General features: G+C 40.2%; 2 protein-coding genes across 4 annotated transcripts; one reads left to right on the forward strand and one right to left on the reverse strand.

Annotated features, from left to right (window-relative positions):
• Positions 1-257: 257 nt before the first annotated feature.
• Positions 258-11,598, forward strand: PUS3 (pseudouridine synthase 3). 2 transcript variants are annotated; one of them, XM_075564116.1, is made up of 5 exons: positions 258-303; positions 8,619-9,024; positions 9,119-9,684; positions 10,635-10,825; positions 11,086-11,598. In XM_075564116.1, exons 2-5 carry the CDS (start codon positions 8,653-8,655, stop codon positions 11,373-11,375), a joined length of 1,419 nt encoding a protein of 472 aa, XP_075420231.1. In that variant the 5' UTR covers positions 258-303; positions 8,619-8,652; the 3' UTR covers positions 11,376-11,598. The 2 variants fall into 2 exon arrangements, with proteins under 2 accessions (XP_075420231.1, XP_075420232.1); XM_075564117.1 differs by lacking the exon at positions 258-303 and adding an exon at positions 327-576.
• HYLS1 (HYLS1 centriolar and ciliogenesis associated) lies at positions 2,184-18,947 on the reverse strand. Of its 2 annotated transcripts, none has more exons than XM_075564118.1 (3): positions 18,824-18,947; positions 7,991-8,102; positions 2,184-3,463 (listed from the first exon to the last, which is right to left on the reverse strand). In XM_075564118.1, exons 2-3 carry the CDS (start codon positions 8,002-8,004, stop codon positions 2,536-2,538), a joined length of 942 nt encoding a protein of 313 aa, XP_075420233.1. In that variant the 5' UTR covers positions 8,005-8,102; positions 18,824-18,947; the 3' UTR covers positions 2,184-2,535. The 2 variants fall into 2 exon arrangements, with proteins under 2 accessions (XP_075420233.1, XP_075420234.1); XM_075564119.1 differs by lacking the exon at positions 18,824-18,947 and adding an exon at positions 18,327-18,788.
• Positions 18,948-20,621: the final 1,674 nt, after the last annotated feature.

A 20,621-nucleotide genomic window follows, 5' to 3' on the forward strand; every position in this document is an offset into this window, starting at 1 on the left:
CATTTGAAACATTACCTCTTTTCTATTAATATAGCGCAGCACTACATTTATTTTATTTTTTATTCGTGTACTACTGGACTCCAGATTCTGTCTGCCTGGTCGGGGTGAAGAACCGCTGCCTGCGCTGCAATAAACCAGCAGGTTTACAGGCGCCCTGACCCACGCCCTGGGCTTTTAGAACCACATTTCCCACAAAGCGCTTCATCTAGGAACTACAACTCCCATAAGGCCTGTCACATGGATGACGCGGAGCGACAGTTTCCTGTTCCGCGTAAAGCTGTGTGGCGGAAGACTGGGAAGAAGGTACGTTTTCCATGTGTTTTCAGTTTCTAAGGTTCTGCGAAGAGAACGAACAATAGCTGAACGGATATCTTTATTTCCCGCTACCCCATACCGTGATGGTTTCAAGAAAGTACTGGTCTGTGGAAATGGGCCTCGATTAAGACGACGTCGTTAGCTTTGAGTTTGGTACTTTCTGCAGGCACTGGCATCTCAGCAGTGGAGTTTCTCATCTCTGAAACGGGGTTAGAGGACCCCGCAGGCGTCGTGGTTACGCACGTTGCTGCTAACCGCAAGGTCAGCCATCTGAAATTACCAGCCGCTCCGCGGGCGAAAGATGAAACTTTTCCACATGGGTAGTTCTACCCGGCCCTTTGGGGTGGCTGAGTTGGAATCGCCCCTGGCAGGGAGAGATTGTAGCCCCAGTTAGTTTATAAAGTTAAACACGAGTAGAGATGGGGATGCCAGTCGTATATGGGATGTGGGTGGGCGTGGCGACTATTTTCAGTACGAGAATTGCCGTACACTTGCTTTTGGGGGAGTTAGTGATCAGTCTTTTTGGATATCCCATTTGTTTGAAATATTCTAAGGAATACTTTTCTACCACCTGTTTCCTAATGTTTTCAAGGTTAGATCCTTATTAAAACTTGGCGGCTGCCTCTCTCTCTCTCCCTCTCCCCCCCCCCTCTTCCTCTCCCCCGCTCCGCGTAATAAAAAAAAACAAAAAACAAACAAAAAAAACTTGGCGGCTTCCCATTACTGGAAATCTGCTGTGGGACCCCACTGCACATTATCCTTAAAGTGAGTTTGAAGGGCGAGCTACAGTCAAGATATTTGGGCCCAAGTTCTGGTTTTGCCACATAAGTGTTGACTTTGTCCAACCTCTTCTACTTCTTTATATAATTTTAATTGCCTTGTAAATTAATTTTTTATACTGTTTTGACGTTTGAGACTAATTAAAAATCTTTCATGCTGTGGGACAAAAATATGTAATGAAAATTTTTCCCTGGGGTATAGTGAAAATTTCCATCACCCCAACAAACATTTTACTCTTTCCTTGAGATTTGCCATGTGGACATGGTGACAGACTGTGTAGTTTACAGTGTTTCATGGAGTTTGCAATTTTATAGTAATTTCTGTAATGACTTCTAACAACTATTTACTCCTGGTGGCAGTGATGAAATGCTTGTTAAGAGAAGCAATCAACCAGTCCATAGGAAAAAGATGTAGACACCTGCTTCAGTGAAGATCAGAGCCTTGGAAACTGAATGTGGGGAAGATCTACTGCCTTAGAGGGGCTGAGTTGGGAATGATTCAGCTGGCAATGGTTTTTTTGTGTATTATCTCTTTAACCACTTTGTTGTTGGACATACCCTTTACTGCTACATAGCAATACTGAATATATTACATACCTTTACATAGTCAAGGTGTTACAAGAGCTGTGTTTTAATGAAACTACTTGTCACTCTTCTATCTTCAATACTAAAACTCTTGCCAGATTTTAGATGTTCCTCATTGAATTACAAAGTAATTTATTCCAGTTAGATTCCCTTGCTGAGAATTTGCATTTCTACCAATATACAGAATCATAACAACCTTCTAAGAGGATCCTCATAAGAATCTTCAGCAGATCCTGCTAAAATGTTTGTCATATCATGCTGTTATTGAGCATCCATTAAAAAGTGTTTCACATTGTCTGGATTTATTGGAGTTTTTGGTTATAGGGATACTTTGTGCTCTTCATACACAATTGTGTGTCAAGGACATATTTTTCATTCAAATGTATGACTTTCCTTTCTGAGGTAGGAAATCCAGGATCTACAATAGTCAAGATTCTAGGTAACCATTTCTTTCTTTGTTAAGTATTTAGTAAACAACAGGCTCACCAATTTCCAAAATTCTTTATTGGCCAAATTAAACACCCAGAACTTTAAAAGCACACATGAAATCAAAATATAACAGCTCATGTTAGCAAAAAAAACCAAAAACCAACCCCCCCCCCCCAAAAAAAATTATGGAACAGAAATAGTGCTTCCTGACTCAGTTTTACTGCTATTACAAAATAGAAAGATCAGGCCCATTTTTTCACTCTCTGGCATGATTTCTCTTATAATTGCTGGAATGGAGAGCCAGAAGTTAAATCTACATGTTACATAGCTCCTTACTGGTTTTTGTAGTGAGTTGTTTCTATTTAAGAGATATGAAGAATCATGTTACCCCCCCAGTGTGACCTGAGCGGGGCAGATAATGACAGCTTTAAGAAGGAGAAAGAGGGAAGGGAGGCTTTCTGGGCATGATGCCATTTGCAAGGTCACAACGAATACCCCAACGAAGCGCAGATCTTTTTTTCTCTGTTGGTACTAGGTAATTGTTTGGAACGTATATGTGCTGAGGCTTGGATTGGGGTTCTGCTCGACAAAGCATCTGCTCTCGTACACCCCACCGTAATTCCTTCCTATGATCTTCCCCAGGTAACCTCATGGAGTCCCAGTCTCGTTTGTACTCAAAGTATCGGGCTACCCGGTCTATCTTGCCCCGGTTTCGGCTTAACTGGTCCAGCCGTGGTAGAATAAAGGACTTGGGTCGGCTGGCAACAATCAGGTCTTGTTCGTAAACTGGGGGGGCCATTCCTTCTCTTTGAAGATAGTAAAGGAGCTGATCTTCTTGAGTAAGTCTTTGGTATTCATGGGGTAAACTAAATTTTTGTGACCTTTCATTTGGGGATTTCCTGGCTTCCTGGAACTGCAAATTTGCCAGCCTTTGTCTTAAGTCCCAGAGATCCATATCACTTTCCATACCAGACTCGGATTCACTGACGGTCGATTCATCGGTCACTAGCACTTCCCCCCCTGGCTTTCTCCGCAGGACCTTTCTCTTCATCACTGGCTTTCGGAGTCCTTGGGGGGCCTCGGAGACTGTTGCTGAAGTGCCATTAGTCTCCACGCGTGGAGACTGTGCCTGCACAGGAAGAGGTCGCTTCCCTGCGGTCACGGATGCTTTGCTGTAGGGATCGTACTGGGTAGACTGGGCATCTCTTCTGACGTCTCCCTCGCCCTGCCCTGCCCAGATCTGGGTAAAAGTTGGAGCACCTGCTAACATATGTTCTGCTGGAACTGTACTGGCCCATTTTTTCCCATCAGGTCCCACGAGTTCCTCCATTGCTTCCTCGGCACTGTAGGGCCTTCTGTAAGGGAAAGGAAAAATTGGTCAGTTTCCTGACAATTTCCCAGCTTACAAATTACTGCTTCCCTTCTTGTCTATGGTTTATAGCAGGCAAACAGAGAAAAGATGACTAAGGCAAATATAGTAAATGCCACAGTATATTCAATTGCCTCATATGCATGTGAAAAGTTGGACATTGAATAAGGAAGACTGAAGAAGACTTGATCAATGCATCTGAATTATGGTGCTGGAGAAGAATATTGAAAGGACCATGGACTGCCAAAGGAACCACCAAATCTGTTTGGGAAGAAATACAGCCAGAATGCTCCTTAGAGGCTGTCAGGAGAGACCAGTTCCTGGGGAAGGACAGCATGCTTGGTAAAGCAGAGGGGCAGTGAAAGAAGGCACTGGACACTATGGGCTGACACAGTGACTGCAACAGTGGCAATTGTGAGGATGGTGCTGGAGTGGGCAGTGTGTCGTTCTGTATAAATGCGGTCACTATGAGTCAGAACTGACGTGCTGCCACCTAATAACATGTAGACCACAGTGGATGTCAGAAGAGACTCTGGAATTTACTCCTAAATATAGAATAGCTAAAGGAAGTGGTAGAAATCAGAAAGAGGTAAACAGACAATTTCAAAAGGCAGCTTGAGAAAACAAAGTAAAAAGTTTAGTATCTCCAGGGGATCTTCTTAAAATGTATGTTATTCTTTGGGCAAAATATTGAATGATACAGAAAGCATCAAAAGATGGAAGGACTATGACATTTGGAAGACAGCTATCTAGCCAACTGATCCATAATTATGCTCATTCCAAAGTAGGGTGACCCACCAGAATGTGGAATTGTTGCAAAATATCATTAATAAAATCACATACAAATAAAATTTTGGTAAAGATAATTCAAAATTTTTGCACAGGGAAGTGCTAAAAAATACAAATTCACAAGAGGATGTGGATTGAGGTATATCAGATGGATCTTATTAGCTGAAAGCAGAGAAAAATGAAGTTTACTTGTGTTTTGTTGACTACACTAAGGCATTTGACTACGTAGATCATAACAAACTATGAATAACATTGCAATGAGTGGGAATTCCAAAACGTTAATTGTGCTCTCATGTTGGACCATGCACATAGACCAAAAGGCAGAAGTTTAAACAGAAAAGGGATTACTACATGGTTTGAAATCAGTTAAGGTGTGTCAGGGTTGTATCCTCTCACCAAATTTCCACAATCTGAGAAGCTGGACTAGATGGAGAATGTGGCATCAGGATTGGAGGAAGTCTCACTGACAACTTGTGATATGCAGATGGCACAACCTTGAAAACAGGTACTTGAAGCAATTACTGATGAAGAATAAAGCCTAAACTCCATGTGAAGAAAACCCAAATCCTTACAAATGGACCAATAAACAGAAGACTGACGTTTAAGACTTCATTCTACTTGGATCCACAAGCAACACTCATGGAAGCAGCAGTCAAAACAACCAAAACAAACAAAAAACCCCAACATGTTGCAGAGGGCAAATATTTTGAAGAATATCTTTAAAGTGTTATTGAGCCAAGAAGCCACTTGCCTGAACCAAGCCAAGGTTTCTCAAATCACCTCATATGCATGTGAAAGCTACACAATGACTAAGAAAGACTAGAGAAAAATTAATGCATTTGAATCATGTAGTTGATGAAACATATTGAAAGTACAGGCAGAATGCTCCTTAGAAGTGAGGATGGGGAGCCATCATCTAACATATTTGAACATGTTATCAGAAGAGATCAGTACCAGGAAAAGGATATCAAGCTTGATAAGATTTGGGGGTTAGCAAAAAGATCCTCATGAAGATGGATTGACATAGTAGCTTTAACACTGGGAACAAGCATAACTACAATTGTGAGAATGACACAGGACTGAGCACTATTTCCTTCATGAAAGAGAGAGATTGCTACATGGTAGTATGGGAATGCTGTGGAAGGGTATTAGTTCAGGGAATCTATTACCTGCTTTCATTTCCACTCTCCTATTCACCCCCATATTCTACAGCCTGGTAGTTCTTGCCATTTTTAGTAGCTCGAAAAATAGGCTACGTGAGGTCTGGCTTAACTAAGTGGAAGACTACACGCTATGGATTATGATACATAATACACATTATATAACACGTGAAAAGGGGACACTTCTGTACCTGGCATTGTTCTGATTTATTAATCCATTGTAAGTCCATACTACCACTAGAAGAGGTACTCTTAGCTATTTTCCTGGTCACAAATTAGTAACATGGCACCCCCATCAAAAAAACAAAAACCCCCCTACCACCACCAATAAAAACAACAAAACGTATTGCCTTGAGGTCAATTCTGACTCATAGCCACCCTATGGGACAGGGTAGAACTGTCCCTGTCAGTTTCTGAGACAATGATGATAAGAGTTGAAAGCTTCATCCAACTGTGGAGGAGCTAGTGGCTCTGAACTATCATTGTGGTTAGCAGCCCAATGCATAATCCACTCGAGAGGTTAAATAGCCTGCGTAAGGGTATATAGCTAGTTAAGTGGCAGTGTGGGAGTTCTAATTCAGGCAGTTTAATTTCAGAGTCCTTGCTCTTAACCATGTTGTTATCAGCTACAGTCTAGTAAGCCCAACTCGTGGCAAACTCACTTGTGAGGCAATTGAACTGTTATTGTAGATTTTTCAGAAGCAGATAGCCAGGAATTTCTTTCTAGTCTTATTTAATCTGTGCAGCATTAGAGTGACACACATGCAGCTGACAAATAGTGGTTGCTGCACACTGAAGTGTGTTGGCTAGAAATGAAGTCAAGTCTCCTGCATGGAAGCTGAGAATTCTGGGACTGAACTAACCCCCAGTGCCCTTTTCTTAACCATAATTCACTGCCACTGAGTCAATTCCAACTCAGATGACAGAGAACTGACTCTGTGGCTTCTGAGACTATAACTTTATGGGAGTAGAAAGCCGCATCTTTCTCCTGTGGAGTGGGACTAGTGGTTTCATACTGCTGACATTAAGGTTAGCAAGCCCAACACATAACCACTACAGCTCCTCAAACTTCTATCCATAAGATTAAAAAAAAAAATCATCCCAATAGAAGTCTTTCTCAGACAATCGTGTATGTGTCCTGACTTGGTCTAAGATACTTAACTACTACTGTTTTCTTGTGTCCCTGTTATTTTCCTTTTTAAACTAATTTTCCAGCTTAAACTAAACTGAAAAACTAATGCATGTACACAAGACTCCTCAAACCCTTTACCTATTGCCTAGGAGTCAACTCTGATTCATAGCACACCCCAGGAGACAGAGTAGAACCACCCCAGAAGGTGTCCAAGGCCGTCATCTTTACTGCAGTAGACTGCCAACATCTTCCTCCTGTAGAGGCACTGGTGGGTTTGAACTGCTGACCTTCCAGTTACCAGCTGAGCACTTAGCCAGTGCTGGACTCTAGTTATTATCTCTCTCCAGAAATGTGTTGTATATGTAAGTACATTAACAAAAATTATATGGGAATATATTATACAGCTCCTCTGAATCCAGTTATATCAGCACAGAGAGACTTATTTTGTTTGAATTGCCTATAATTCCAATGTGTGCTATTCCTCAATTTATTCAGCCACTCTCTTATTGATATTTTAATCTTATATTGCTGTGACCTGGGATCAACTTGGTAGCAATGGGCTTTTAAAAATTAGTATTACAATTCATATTTCAGAGGTTCAAAAAGTACATGCTTAATAGTTGTTGCCAATATAAACTCTATAAAGAATTTGTATCGTCTCTTCTATAAAATGGTGTCCTATCAAACTTTCTCATCTTTGTGGATTAAAAATATTGTTCTCATAAGTTTATATTTTTTAATAAAATTGCACATTAAAAAATATTTATAAACTATCACCCCACCCCCACCCCACCAACCCCTGTATACAATGCATGTTCCATACCTACTTACTGCTTGGGTTATGTTTGGACTTCTTTCTTATTGATCTTACATGAAAAACTATAAATAAAATGTTTATATTTTTACTTATATAAAAAAGTCCTTTACCTTCATTAATTTTTTCTTCCTAGTGTTTTAAATTTGATCTTATGATATTGGGGGAGTAGGGCCTAGGCAGAATTTTTATTTTTAGGTAATCACATTTCCTGGTTTTCTACTTTCTGGCATTTTGTCTTGCTTAGAAATGTTTTTGTGCACCTAAGATTATAAGAAAAATGTTCTTCCACGTTTTCTTTTTTTAGTTTTAAAAGAAAATGTTTAAACAGAAAAAGAGTAAAATACTAAATGAGCTTAGATACTCTAGTTTCTAAACAGATATGGAATTGATCACTCTTAACAATCATTAATAGAATGTGTGGGGTTGTCCCAATTTTAAGGATTTATTAGTTGTTCTCAAGTTAGATTATTAGAATATGCCGGGAATTTAAACATGGATATCTAAGTTACATGATCCAAAGTGTCTCCTTTTACTTGACAGAGGGGTAGAGAAATATTTTTATCAAAACATGCATAAAATTTTGCTTTAAAAAATAACAACTAAAACAATAATTACCTTCTTTCTGCCATAAAAACTTCTTAAAATGGGGCAATCTTGTCTCCAGGCTCTACTTTCAATGTGAAGTGTGATCATTGATAGTTTCTTCAGTTAACTTCTATTGCACCACCTTTAAAACAGAACTGGATATTAAATGACATACAAGTCATTTATTTTATCGGAAATACTGAAAGCAAAAGAACTGTAATGAGACATGTATTCCATGTTTGGGGGAAAAATCCATGTATCTCATGTTTAGAAAACTGGACAGATAGGAGAAACCAAAAAGAAATGTTTTAGGGGAAAATATCAATAAAATCCATTTTTAACCCTCTCAGTAAACCAAGAAAATGAAATCTAGACACTCCCCCTAAATTGGACAACTTAAACCTTAAGAATTATAGTGAAATCTTCTTTGGTGCTTTCTTTTATTTCTGTGAACTGGCCAGATGGGATTGAAAACAATAAAATCTGAAATATGACAAAAAATGAACAATTAAGCTAATGCTTTAACCCCAAGTAAAAGCAATTCTATATTCTTTGGGCATTAAATTAGTCTCAGATACTAGTTAAGCATGATCGAAAGATAATGTCACCAAAAGAACGCACTGACACTGTCTTCTTGTCCATGTACTGCTGTTTTCAGGTAGGGTGGACCTGTATGATTTGTCCATTGCATCATGGCTGAAAATGACCTGCACAGAAGCCAAACTGAGAAACTTCTAAAAAGGGTGCAAGAACTGGAGGAAGAGGTACAAAGACTTAAAAAGGAACAAGTCAGCAATAACTCGAGCAGAAGAGAAACTTCTTCAGGAAGTGGAAAAGCTAAGCGTGCGTTTGATTTCAGTGCGCACAGCCAAAGGCACGTAGCGCTAAGGATAGCCTATCTGGGCTGGGGCTACCAAGGTTTTGCCAGTCAAGAAAACACAAGCAACACCATTGAAGAGAAGCTGTTTGAGGCGCTAGCCAAGACAAGACTAGTAGAAAGTAGACAGACATCCAATTATCACCGGTGCGGGCGAACAGACAAAGGAGTCAGTGCCTTTGGACAGGTAAAGGAAGCGATACCAAGATATTGGGTATGTACATGTACTGAGAATTCATAGTTTTATCACTAACATGTCATCTCTTTCTCTGATTCCACAGGTGATATCTCTCGATCTTCGTTCTCACTTTCCAAAGGACAAGGACTCAGAGGATTTTCATTTAAAAGACAAAGGCAGTGATACTGCCAAAGAGATCCGTTATACCCACATCCTCAATCGGGTGCTCCCTCCCGACATCCGAATCCTGGCCTGGGCCCCAGTAGAGCCTACCTTCAGTGCTAGGTTCAGCTGTCTTGAGCGGACATACCGCTATTTTTTCCCTCGTGCGGATCTAGATATTACACGCATGAATTATGCAGCTCAGAAGTATGTTGGCACACATGATTTCAGGAACCTGTGTAAAATGGATGTAGCCAATGGAGTGATTAATTTTCAGAGGACTATTCTATCTGCTGAAGTACAACTAATGAGCCAGAACCTGAGTGAGGCGGGATGGCAAGAACCTTTCCAGTTATGTCAGTTTGAAGTGACTGGCCAGGCTTTCCTTTACCATCAAGTTCGCTGTATGATGGCTATCCTCTTCCTGATTGGCCAAGGTATGGAGAAACCAGAGATTATTGATGAGCTGCTGAACATAGAGAAAAATCCCCAGAAACCTCAATATAGGTAAATAAATGAAAATAAAGAGACCACACAGCTATCACCTGTAGAATGATTTTTCACCTGGCTAATAGTAATATAACATACACATCCTTCTTGCCAAACGATTGCTTAAGTAACTAAGTCATTGATTTATGAAGCTCCAAGTCTAACTTAAAAATCCATTTTGAGGAGAGTGGATGCTTTTTAATTTACCCCTTTTGTCTTTCTACCCCATTACACAGAAATGGGCACTTGGACCAGGTCCTTAAGCTAAGAACATGCATTTCCACATCTTTTTCTATTTCTAAACTTATGTAAAAAGGTATTATGGTTAAGCTCTGGTGAACTTAAAGGAAGCACAACTATTCATACTTGATCTTAACAATTTTATATCACTGAGTAGTAATTCAGTGCTACGGTATATTTACCGCCTAATTTTCCTTTTTTTAACTTGTCTCCCAAATATAAAATCAGATGGACAAGTTTGTCAATCTTGTGTTATTTTGGGAATTTCTGTTGCACTGGAATGGAACCGTTAGCAGTAAAGTCTGGTAATTTACCTCCTAATTTTCAATCTCTGAAATAGTAGGACAGGCAGACAGTACAAATTTTCCTTTGGCGAACAAGTTGAAGTCAGATAACAACTAAATGTATTTTTTTCCTCCAAAGCACACAAAACTGGAATTTTAGTAATAAGTTTGGGAAAATATCACTAATATTACAGCATTATGGTAGGGCAAAGTTGACTGGTTACCAGTAAGATTTACTCTAAATAAATCAAGCTGAATCCTGATCTTTTAAAAATTAAAATGTTGCAAAGTGGTTGAAGATTAGGGAAAATATTGTATTTTCTTTGTTATTAGATACTCAATACTGGTATAATCCATCCCCCACCCCACCCCTTATTTTGGTGGTTGCTATTTGATGGTTGCTATGTATTCACATTTTTTCTCTCTTCCCTTTTCTGCCTCTAGTATGGCTGTAGAATTTCCTCTAGTCTTATATGACTGTAAATTTGAAAATATCAAGTGGATTTACGACAGGGAGGTTCAAGAATTCAATGTTACCCACCTCCAACAATTATGGGCCAATCACGCTGTGAAAACTCACATGTTGTTTAGTATGCTGCAAGGACTGGACTCTGTGGCAGTGCCGTGTGGAAAAGGTATGGTAGGAGCCTTTGAGAGAAAATTATGCACCATAACCAAAGTTATATACAGCTATAGATGAGGCTGTCTACTCCCAGAGTTCCAATTTCAGAAACCCACATGGACAGTTCTACCCTGTCCTATAGGGTTGCTAATAAGTCAGTATCGACTTGATAGCAGTGAATTTATATAGGATGGGAGGGATTTTTATATAACCTTTGGAGGTGACTGATTCTGTCGGAATGTATCCATGTAATGTTTGATTGTGTAATTACAGGACCAGAGATGGATGGAGTGACAGAGTGGAGAAACATCAAGCCTTCAGTCATAAAGCAGACCAGTGCCTTTGTTGAAGGAGTGAAAATGCGCACATATAAGCCCCTGATGGATCGTCCTAAATGCCAAGCATTGGAATCCCGGATCCAGCATTTTGTACAAAGAGGACGTATTGATAACTCATATTTATTCCCTGAGGAAAAAACAAAAAGCAAAAGGGACTGTAATGACACATTAGAGGAAGAAAATACTATTTTGGAGAAACCAACTAAAAGAGCCTGTGTTGATTGACACAGAAATGAAAAGCATCATTTCACCATAGAAAACTCACCAAGATCTAAGAGGCAACAACCAGCTAGTGGTTGGTGGGGTAGGGAAAAATATGTTTCTAGGATGAAGTAGTGGTGATTGTACGATTCTCCCTTGATATGTTTGAACGATTGAGCAATTTGATTCTATTATATGTAAATTATGTGCCAGTAAAACTATTAAAAATTATTTCAAGTTATATAAATTTTGATTATCATGTCTTAGAGAAACACAAACAAGCAAGCAAATGATAGATCCTATAAAGAAAATTGGGTCTAACAGGAAATAATTCAAACATTGTCCTATCCCTGTCCAAATGGTTTAAAAACAAAAGCAGCAAAAACATTTATAAAATGGAGGTGCATTTATGTTTATCCTAGAAACCTGTATCGTGTGTTCACAAATTCATTAAAACTTGATCCTCAAAATATAATGAATTGTTTTTTAAAAAGAGATACTGTTCACCTGAATTTTCAAAAAGAGATTTTGCCTAAGTATCTTAATTCCCAGGACAGAATTTTAAATACTAAATTCAGTCAAAGATTTGGTATACAGGGTTAGTGTTACATCACTTCTGGAAGTGACCTACCTGACTAAAGTTCACAGCTTCTTAGGAGTAAGGAACTCTGGCAGTATAATGGGTTACAAGTTGGTTGCTTACCACAAGTGGGTTTGTTGGTGGTTCAAACCCACAGTTACTCCATGGGAGAATGAGGCTTTCTGTTCCTGTAAAGATTTAAAGTCCTGGAAACCCACAAGGGCAGTCCTATGCTATCCTACAGGGTCACTATAAATTGGAATCGACTTGATGGCAATGAGCTTGGTGAAATTTTTATCTTATCAAGTATATAAATTTGTGTAGAACTGGTGTCTTTTTCTTCACAGATTTGAACATAAATATATGGGGCTTTGTGAGCCATATCGTCTCTGCTCTCTCTTTTTTTAAACAACCCTTTACAAATATAAAAACAATCCTTAATTGTGATAAGAGTTGTATGAGTCCCTAATAAAATGATTTAAACAACAACAACAACAAAAAACAATCCTTAGCTGATGGGCCATACAAAAACACCACAGGCTGGGGTTTGCCAAACCCTTGGTGTAATGGTTTATGGAAGACTCCATAAAGAGAAACCATCCAAGCTATTTTGTAGAACAAATGGAAACCAGTTAAGATGGATAAAGAACTGGAGCTTCAGAAGATGTATGTATCAATGGCCAGAAACTATTAGCATATGCATCAGGGAGTTATAAATATGCTATGCTATATGGCTTGAATAGATATCAACCAGTTTAGGAAAGTAATCTGGGGTCATACTTATAGGCCTTCCTTAAAACATTTAGATATTTTCTTAAGGGGCCACTGAGAATTTAAAAGCCAAATAGAATTGTGTCGCAAAAATATTGTGGCATAATGTATATTGACAGGGTAAAGGCAGAGGAACCGAGTAGGATGCAATTAAGAGTAGTCAAAGCAACAGCTGAAGGCCTAAGAGGAATGGAGAGACAAATTATTTTGAGATTAAAGATGCAGAAGCAATAGAGCTTTGTGGTGGACTACAATTCAAAAAGGGAGAATTCCAGGGTAAGTCCTAGATTACCACTTCATGAGTTGTTGATATTAACATATTTAGATTAGGAAATGAGATGGCTTTACTTTCAAAGCAACGTTGGTAACTACCAAGATGGTACTTAAATACCAATATTTCTTCAAAAGAGCCAAAGTTCTCTTAGTACCTTTTTAAGATGCAGTGTTACTTAATATGGCTATTGAGTTGCTAACTGCAGTCAGCAGTACTACCAGCTGCTCCTTGGGAGAAAGCTGAGACTATTCCAGAAAAGAATTCCAGTGTTTGAAACCCAGAGTCAGTTCTACTCTGTCCTAATGGGTCGCTATGAGTTGGAAATTACTTGATAGCTGTCAGTTCTTTATTGTGAGGATGGGGTAAGGACCAGGCAGTGTTTGATTTTGTGTTGGTTCGTAACCAACGTACTAGCACCTAACAACAGCGACACAGTGCCACTGTTTAGTCCTAATACTGCTTTGAAAGACTGAAGGTAATAGGACCAGGTAGGAAGCTGTTAATAGTCATGATGATGAACACTAAAAATAGCTTGTTCCCATTTAAGTTCAAAACTTCAAGATACACAAAGATGCTTTCAATCCTAAAACTGCTAGTTAAAATATAATTAGCATATGGAACAATACTAGCTTACCTGTAAATAGGAAGCTGAGCGTAAGTGCTATAGAAGCTTAGTAGCAGGTACACTGCAGATATAAGATTCCATTAAGAGTTTCAGACTTAAAAAGTAAAATAGCCTAAGAAAAGTAAGTGACCATGTAGTACTATAGCATAAGAAGGCACAAATACCTTTTATAATTTAGCAGAATAGGGACCAAAAATACTTCCAGTTTAGAGGTGGGGAAATAATGATACAAAATTAGATTTATGCAATAAATCTAATAGCCAACTGTACAAGTATTCAGGATTATGAATCATGCTATATTGTTTTGGGGACCTGATTTGCCAACATTTCATACTGACCTGAGTGTTGTAAAAAAAAAAACCGTTGCCCTTTAATCTTATGTAAAGATCTTTTGAAATATAACATTTGGGTATAATATTCAAACAAATATTTAAGACATAAGACAAACCAAATACATATCAATGGAAGAATAGATAAAGCAGCTTTGGTACATACACATAATGGAACATTACATATTGCTGAAAAAACAATGGTGAAACCTTGATGCTTCTCTTGACCTGGATGGACCTGAAGAATATTATGCTAAGTTAGTCAATCAAAAGGATAAGCACTGTATTATGAGGCCACTACTATAAGGATAAAAACCAAGACAAAGACTTACAAATCAAAGGGACCAGACCTTGGAGGCTAGCAAGGGCTGGGGAAGGACCAAGGGAGGGATGAAGAAGCAACAAAGACTAAAGGACTGAGAGGTGTTGACTGGTGAAAGGGAGAATGGAGGTACAAAAAACAGTGAAAAATTTAGAGGTAAGTAAGGTTGAAAGGAGTTTGAATTGTTGAATATAGAATTGATAGTATGAAATGTAAAGCCCCCAATAAAATTCACAATATAAAATCATTTAAAAAAGTAAACAGACTTAAATGAAGGATGTAGATAAGCAATATCTTCACATTTTATTATTGCTCTTTGATTTTATAGCAATGCTTCATGGGAAATGTACCACTCATTTCTATGTTCATGCAAGCCTACCTACTAAAAAGATGACACAGAATAAAGTAGGGGCTGAAATGAACTAAAAGTCTATCCTGGCTAGGAGGATCTTTGACAATGAAGCAAAAGATGTCATAAAGACTGTTAGGTTGGGTTCCCTAGAGAAGCAAAACCAGTGACACTTGTATGTGTTTGTATATAGAAAGAAATTTATATTAAAAAATGGCTTACAAAGTACTAAAAGTAGTTAAGCCCATTCTGATTCAAGTTAGGATTCTCCTGAATTGTGGAAACTTGAGAGGAAGCAGGAAGACAAGGCAGAAGTCAAGGGCAGAGGTCAGGGGACAGAGAGGTAAATGAATTCAAAGTCAGCCAAATGAATCCACCTTAAGCAGCCCACTGACGGCTCCTGGGAAAGGCAGGCTACACAACAGGAGATCAAACAACCAGATGTCATCCCCAGCAGAATGCAAAGGCTAAAGAAGATTTGACACTGCTCCATCTCTTATACAAAAGGCCATATCCCCAAGGAGGTGTGTCAGCAGGATGTGGCCCTATTGATAATTTTGGCTCCACCCTACCCTTACCCAAGTGAGTCTAGCTGGCATAGTCCCTAAACATATATACTATAATAGTAATTGTTGTTTCTTTTCCATTTAAATAATAGTATACTGACTATGGGGTACCAACCTTCACAATAGAACGAGTCTAAGGGGGTGGTTGTGTAATTAAGGGGTAAAATTAAAGAGACATCAGACAAGATAAAGCATGTGAGTTCTCAACTCTGGGACCTCTGTGACTTCAGAAGCCAGGTCCTCGCAGAGAGAGAAAATACATGTCCAACCAAGGCATATAACTCAGGGGGCGTACAAGCCCCTCTCATTACAGGTAACCATATATATAACAAAGTGGGCTGTACCCTAACCCTAAAGGTCCCTGAGTACATAGGGGGAGTAACCTAACACCTGTGCCCAGGGTAGGTAAAGGGGGAGTGGCTGTCCTCACAGCCTAGAGAGCAACAGCAAGGGGGTCTGCTCCTATAGATAAAGCTGCAGGCTACGCAGCAATCAGCCATGTGCTTGTAAGATGTAACATTAAGGTAGCATTATTATGGGAGGAGATAGTGGGGAACAATATTAATTGTGAGACTGTGATTGGGACTCACCTCCCACTCACAAGGGTGAAGGCCTCCCTCCACCCCAGAAACCCACTCTGCCAGGCTTCTTAATATATGAGAATAAAGGACTCATCCATACATTTCCTTCCCATTCTTTGTTCCCTAGAACTGCCATTTTCCTCTTGATATTTACAATAGTAAAATATGAGATGGTTTAATAACTACATGAACAAAATACTATATAAAGACAAAACGCGTTAAAAATTCATTATGTCTTAAAATATGTGCAATGCTTTTTTTCTAAAAATATTCATCAGTGTTGTAATTTTATGGTGTTTTTTTTCTGTTGCATCTCTAATTTTACATCTTAAGATTGTAGTACTTATTACAATAAACACAGAATAAAGTCAGGTAACTATCAGTTCTTTCTAACAAAGATATGACAATCCTTTCTTTTTTAGTGAGTAAGAAGTTTTCTCATAGAAACCAGAACAGCTTATATTTTGTAGATAAATACAAGTAAATGTGCACAAAATACTCAACAGTATGTTCTTTTCAATCTTAAGTGATTCAGTGTCCTAGGTTTACTACTTATATTTGGGACTTAAAGGACTTCAAAGGTGAATGGTAAGAATTTAAACTAGGATAGAAGGTTTGGGTCAGTTGTGAGCTTATAACTACTAGAAAGAGGCTACTGCAGAGTTAATATAAAATTTTCTACCCGTATGTTATTAGGTGCAGTCAAGTCAGTTCTGACTCACAGAGACCCTATGCACAAAAATCCCCAAACACTGCCTGGTCTTGTGCCATCTTCTAAATTGTTGTTTGAGCCCATTGTTGCAGCCACTGTGTCAATCCATCTTAAGGGTCTTTTTTTTTTAATGCCACTCCTTAACATTTACCATGTAAAATGTCATTCTCCAAGGACTAGTCTCTCCTGATAAAATGTCCAAAGTACCGAAGATGAAGTCTCACTATGTTCACTTCTCAGGAGCATTCTGGTTGTACCTCTTCCGAGACAGATTTGTCTGCTGTTTTAGTAGACCATGGTGTACTTGCAATATTCTTTATGAACACATATTTCAAATGCCTCCATTGTTCTTTTATCCTCCTTACTCAGTATCCAAATTTCAAATGCATATAAGGATCCTGGGACTACCATTGCTTGGGTGAGGTGCACTTTAGTCTTCAAAATGAAATTCTTGTTAATACTTTTATATGAGGTCGTGTGCAGATTTTCTCAATATAGTATCACTTGATTCTGATTGCTGCTTCTATAAGTACTGACTGGGATCTAAGAAAGATGAAATTCTTGGCAACTTCAATCTCTTCTTTACCATGATGTTATCTACTGCTTCAGTTATTTAAACTTTGGTTTTCTTTTTATTGAGTTCCAATCCATATTGAAAGTTGCAATCTTTGATTTTCATCAACGTGCTTAAAATCCTCCTTGCTTTCAGCCAGCAAAGTTGTGGCATCTGTACATCAAAAGTTGTTAATAAGCCTTTGTCCAATCCTGATGCTCTGTTCTTCATATAGTCTAGCTTCTGTACTATATTTTCTAAATAATTCCTTTACAGGAATTTGTTCTTAAGAATTACCCTAGACAAGAATACAAACATGTAGGAAGAAGGCTTCAGGAAACTGGAAAATTCTGTATCTTTTAAATCCAGTTTCCCCAAACTTTTTGATGCTCACTATCTGCTGTTTTATGGTTAGAAAGAAAGTAGAAGCAATGTAATTATCCCTAGCTAGGGGATAAGGAGCCCTGATGGTGTAGTGGTGATGAACTGGGTTGTTAACTACAAGGTTGGTGGTTCAAACACACTGGACACTCCTGGGAGAAAGATAAAGATTTCTAACTTCTCTAAAGATTTATAGGCTCAGAAACCCACTGGGGAAGTTCTACCCTGTCCTATAGGGTTTCTATAAATCATAATCAACCTGATAGCACTGAGTTTTCTGAGGTTGAGAATTGGTTAAATAAAATTATACAGTACAGCAATAGCAAGAAATATAATTCATTCATTAAATATAATACATGTCAATATTTGGTATTGTTCCTAATACATCACACTGAATAAAGCATAATCTGCTTTTAAAACTTCATTAATCATAATTAGAAAAATATACTTCATTAATATAATCATGTAATTATGAATGCGGGCATATTCACAAAGGAGCTCTGGTTATGTAGTGGGTTATTCTAGTGGGTTACCCTTTGGGCTGCTAACAGGTTTGTAGTTCAAGCACCTAAGAAGAGTCAGCTTTCTGCTTCCTTATATTTACAGGCTTGGAAACCCACAGGGTCAAGTCTACCCTGCCCTTTGGAGGTCCTGAGTCAGAATGGACTCGGTAGCAGTCAATTTGGTGGGGGTGTGTTTTTACTTGGAGTGGGGTGAGTTATCTGTATTTAATATTGTTCGGATTTGTTTCTAAAAACAATGGGAAGCTGTAATTTTTACAATGAAAGAAACGGTTTGTTTTCACCATACGGCTGATTTTTCAACTTTCCCTGTTCTATTTTAACTCGTGACAGAAGTAGCTTCAAATCCGTAAATGGGTAACTTGATGGGGAGGGAGTTTCCTCTATCAACTACAACAAAACCCGACCAACCTCCGCCAACGGCCCAGGGGTGTGGCTGTCTTCTCTGATCCTTAGGTCTCCTGGGAAGTGGGTTTTTGTGCAGCTCTTCCGTCTCCCGTCTCCACGGGGAGCGCCGGGGACCGAAATGCAGCGCCCCGCCGGCGGTCGCGAACTCAGGAGCGGGCGGCGTCCCCGTCGCATCGGTCCGCGCTTCGGCTCTCAGGCCGGGCGACCGGGCATCATCGCAGGGAACAGTGGGCGGGCACCTGGTGACTTCCCGGGGGCCCGGGCACCTCAGCGCTCTCGTAACACCTCACGGTTCACACTAGACTTAGGTGCAGGCTCCCCCACCTGGCGGCGCGTCGGGGATAGCCGGGTGACGGGGGAGGGGGCACTGCGACTCCACAGCGCCGGGGAGACCTCGACCTGGCTACTTCGTAGGGACGGGGCCGAGTCCCGGGGGAGCGGGCCACCCTCAGCTCGCATGCACCGGCTTCCCCGACGGCCGCGGAGCGGCCCTGACTTACCGAGCCCGTCGCCCAGAGACCACCAGCCGCGCCGACTTCAGGTAGCGGCTGCGAGCGGGCGCAGGCGCACAACGGACGGCCGCGCCCCGGCTGCCGTTAACCGCCCGGCCTCTGAAGTTCAAATCAGCAGAGCGAATCAGCGCTCGCGACCCCACCTTCCGCGCCCTTATTGGTCTCCAGGGTAGGCGTCTTCCAAGTCTACATTCCGATTGGTGCGCGTTTCGCTTGGCCCCGCCCTGCGGGGGTGGGGCTGCGGCTGCGAATCCGGGATCGCACACGTCTAAACTCCGCGACTGCTGGGCTCCTAACGGGGAACTGCTAGTTAATTTCTGGTGTCGAAAGTTTGGCTGCCAGGTTAAAAACAAAAACAAAACAAAAAACCGCACTGCCATCGGATTGATTTCTACTCACGCAGCGTCCCTGTTGGGCCGCAACACAGCAGAAGTGCGCGTTAGGGTTTCTCTGTCTAAATCTCCACCAGAGCTGAGCTTCCTTTTTCTTCCTTGAAGGTGATTTGAACCACTGACTTTTGGTTAGCAGCCCACTACACAGCAACCTGCTGTGGCACCAGTACTTCTTAGCAGACCATTACGTCCCCCAAATGCACTCAATCCAGAGGACTGGTTTTGTGTTTTGTTTTGGAGAAGCAGAGGTTTGCCCATGACCGCAATTTAAAGGTTGGTAGTAGGAGCCAACTCATCGGTGCCCCAGAAGACAGGCTTGGCCATCTGTTCCCATAAAGCATATTAGAGTTTAAATTATGAGCACTAAAATCTCAGAATACTACGGGTTGCGATGAAAGTCCTACATCCGTTTTTAGTCCCCATGTAGATTCAGCCTACATTGAACCCCTAATCGTTCAATCACTTCAAAACAAAACCCACTGGGAACTCACGAATCAATTCCCACTTATAATGACTACGGGGCAGGGTAGAACTGCCCCTGTGGGTTTCCGAGCCTGCAACTCCTCACTAGAGTAATACCCCTCCTCTTTCCTTCCAGGTCCTAGGAGCAGCTGATGGATTGTAACTTCGTAACCACTACGCCACTAGGGGCCTCCTTGATCGCCACCTAGGGCACTGAGATCATCCCCTACATGACAAAAGGTCCTATAATTTGCACTACTACAATGTCTCTAACTTCAATTGCTACCACTTTTGTCTCTGTGCTCTGGCCACACTGACTCATTGCTAAAACGTGCATTTGCTGAAGGGTTCACTGTTTCACTTCATTTGATTTTACTCTTTAAAAAATATATTTCTCATGCTTGATATTTTACACACACACACACACACACACGACTTGCTGGCAGTGAGTTGGGGATCTAGGCATTAGACTGGGTCCTAGTTTGGGGCTAATGCTCTCAGTACAGTTTAAACTTCTTCCTTCAGCACCACTGGTTCTTGCTCATACGCCACCTCCTGAAAAGGTGGAATGTCAACTGTGTTCTTTTTAGTAAAGTGACTCTCCGTATTCTTTCCATCGTTCTTGATGCTTCCTGCATCATTGAATATTTTGACTAGAGGATCTTTCAAGATTGCAAGTTGAGGCTTGGGTTGCTGAGTTCTTTCCATTTAAGATATGTTGACCATGTTCTTCCCTTTTGGTTTTCTAATTCTAGGTCTTTGCATATTTCATAATAATATTTAGCATTGTCTCTTGAGCTACCCTTTGAAATTCTGTATTCAGCTCTTTGACCTCATCATTTCTTCCATTTGCTTTATCTATTCTATGATCAAGAGCAAATTTCAGAGTTTCTTCTGACATCCACTTTGATCTTTTCTTTCTGCTGTCTTTT

The sequence above is a fragment of the Tenrec ecaudatus genome, chromosome 12, assembly GCF_050624435.1.
Source record: "Tenrec ecaudatus isolate mTenEca1 chromosome 12, mTenEca1.hap1, whole genome shotgun sequence".
Taxonomy (NCBI): Eukaryota; Metazoa; Chordata; class Mammalia; order Afrosoricida; family Tenrecidae; genus Tenrec; species Tenrec ecaudatus.

What these genes read in the sequence shown, in the direction of transcription:
- PUS3 (XM_075564116.1), top strand. Translation starts at nt 8,653, where the DNA reads ATGGCTGAAAATGACCTGCACAGAAGCCAAACTGAGAAACTTCTAAAA. An exon ending in GAGTCAGTGCCTTTGGACAG is followed by an intron (nt 9,025 to 9,118) that starts GTAAAGGAAGCG and finishes CTGATTCCACAG; the next exon opens with GTGATATCTCTCGATCTTCG. An exon ending in CCCCAGAAACCTCAATATAG is followed by an intron (nt 9,685 to 10,634) that starts GTAAATAAATGA and finishes TTCTGCCTCTAG; the next exon opens with TATGGCTGTAGAATTTCCTC.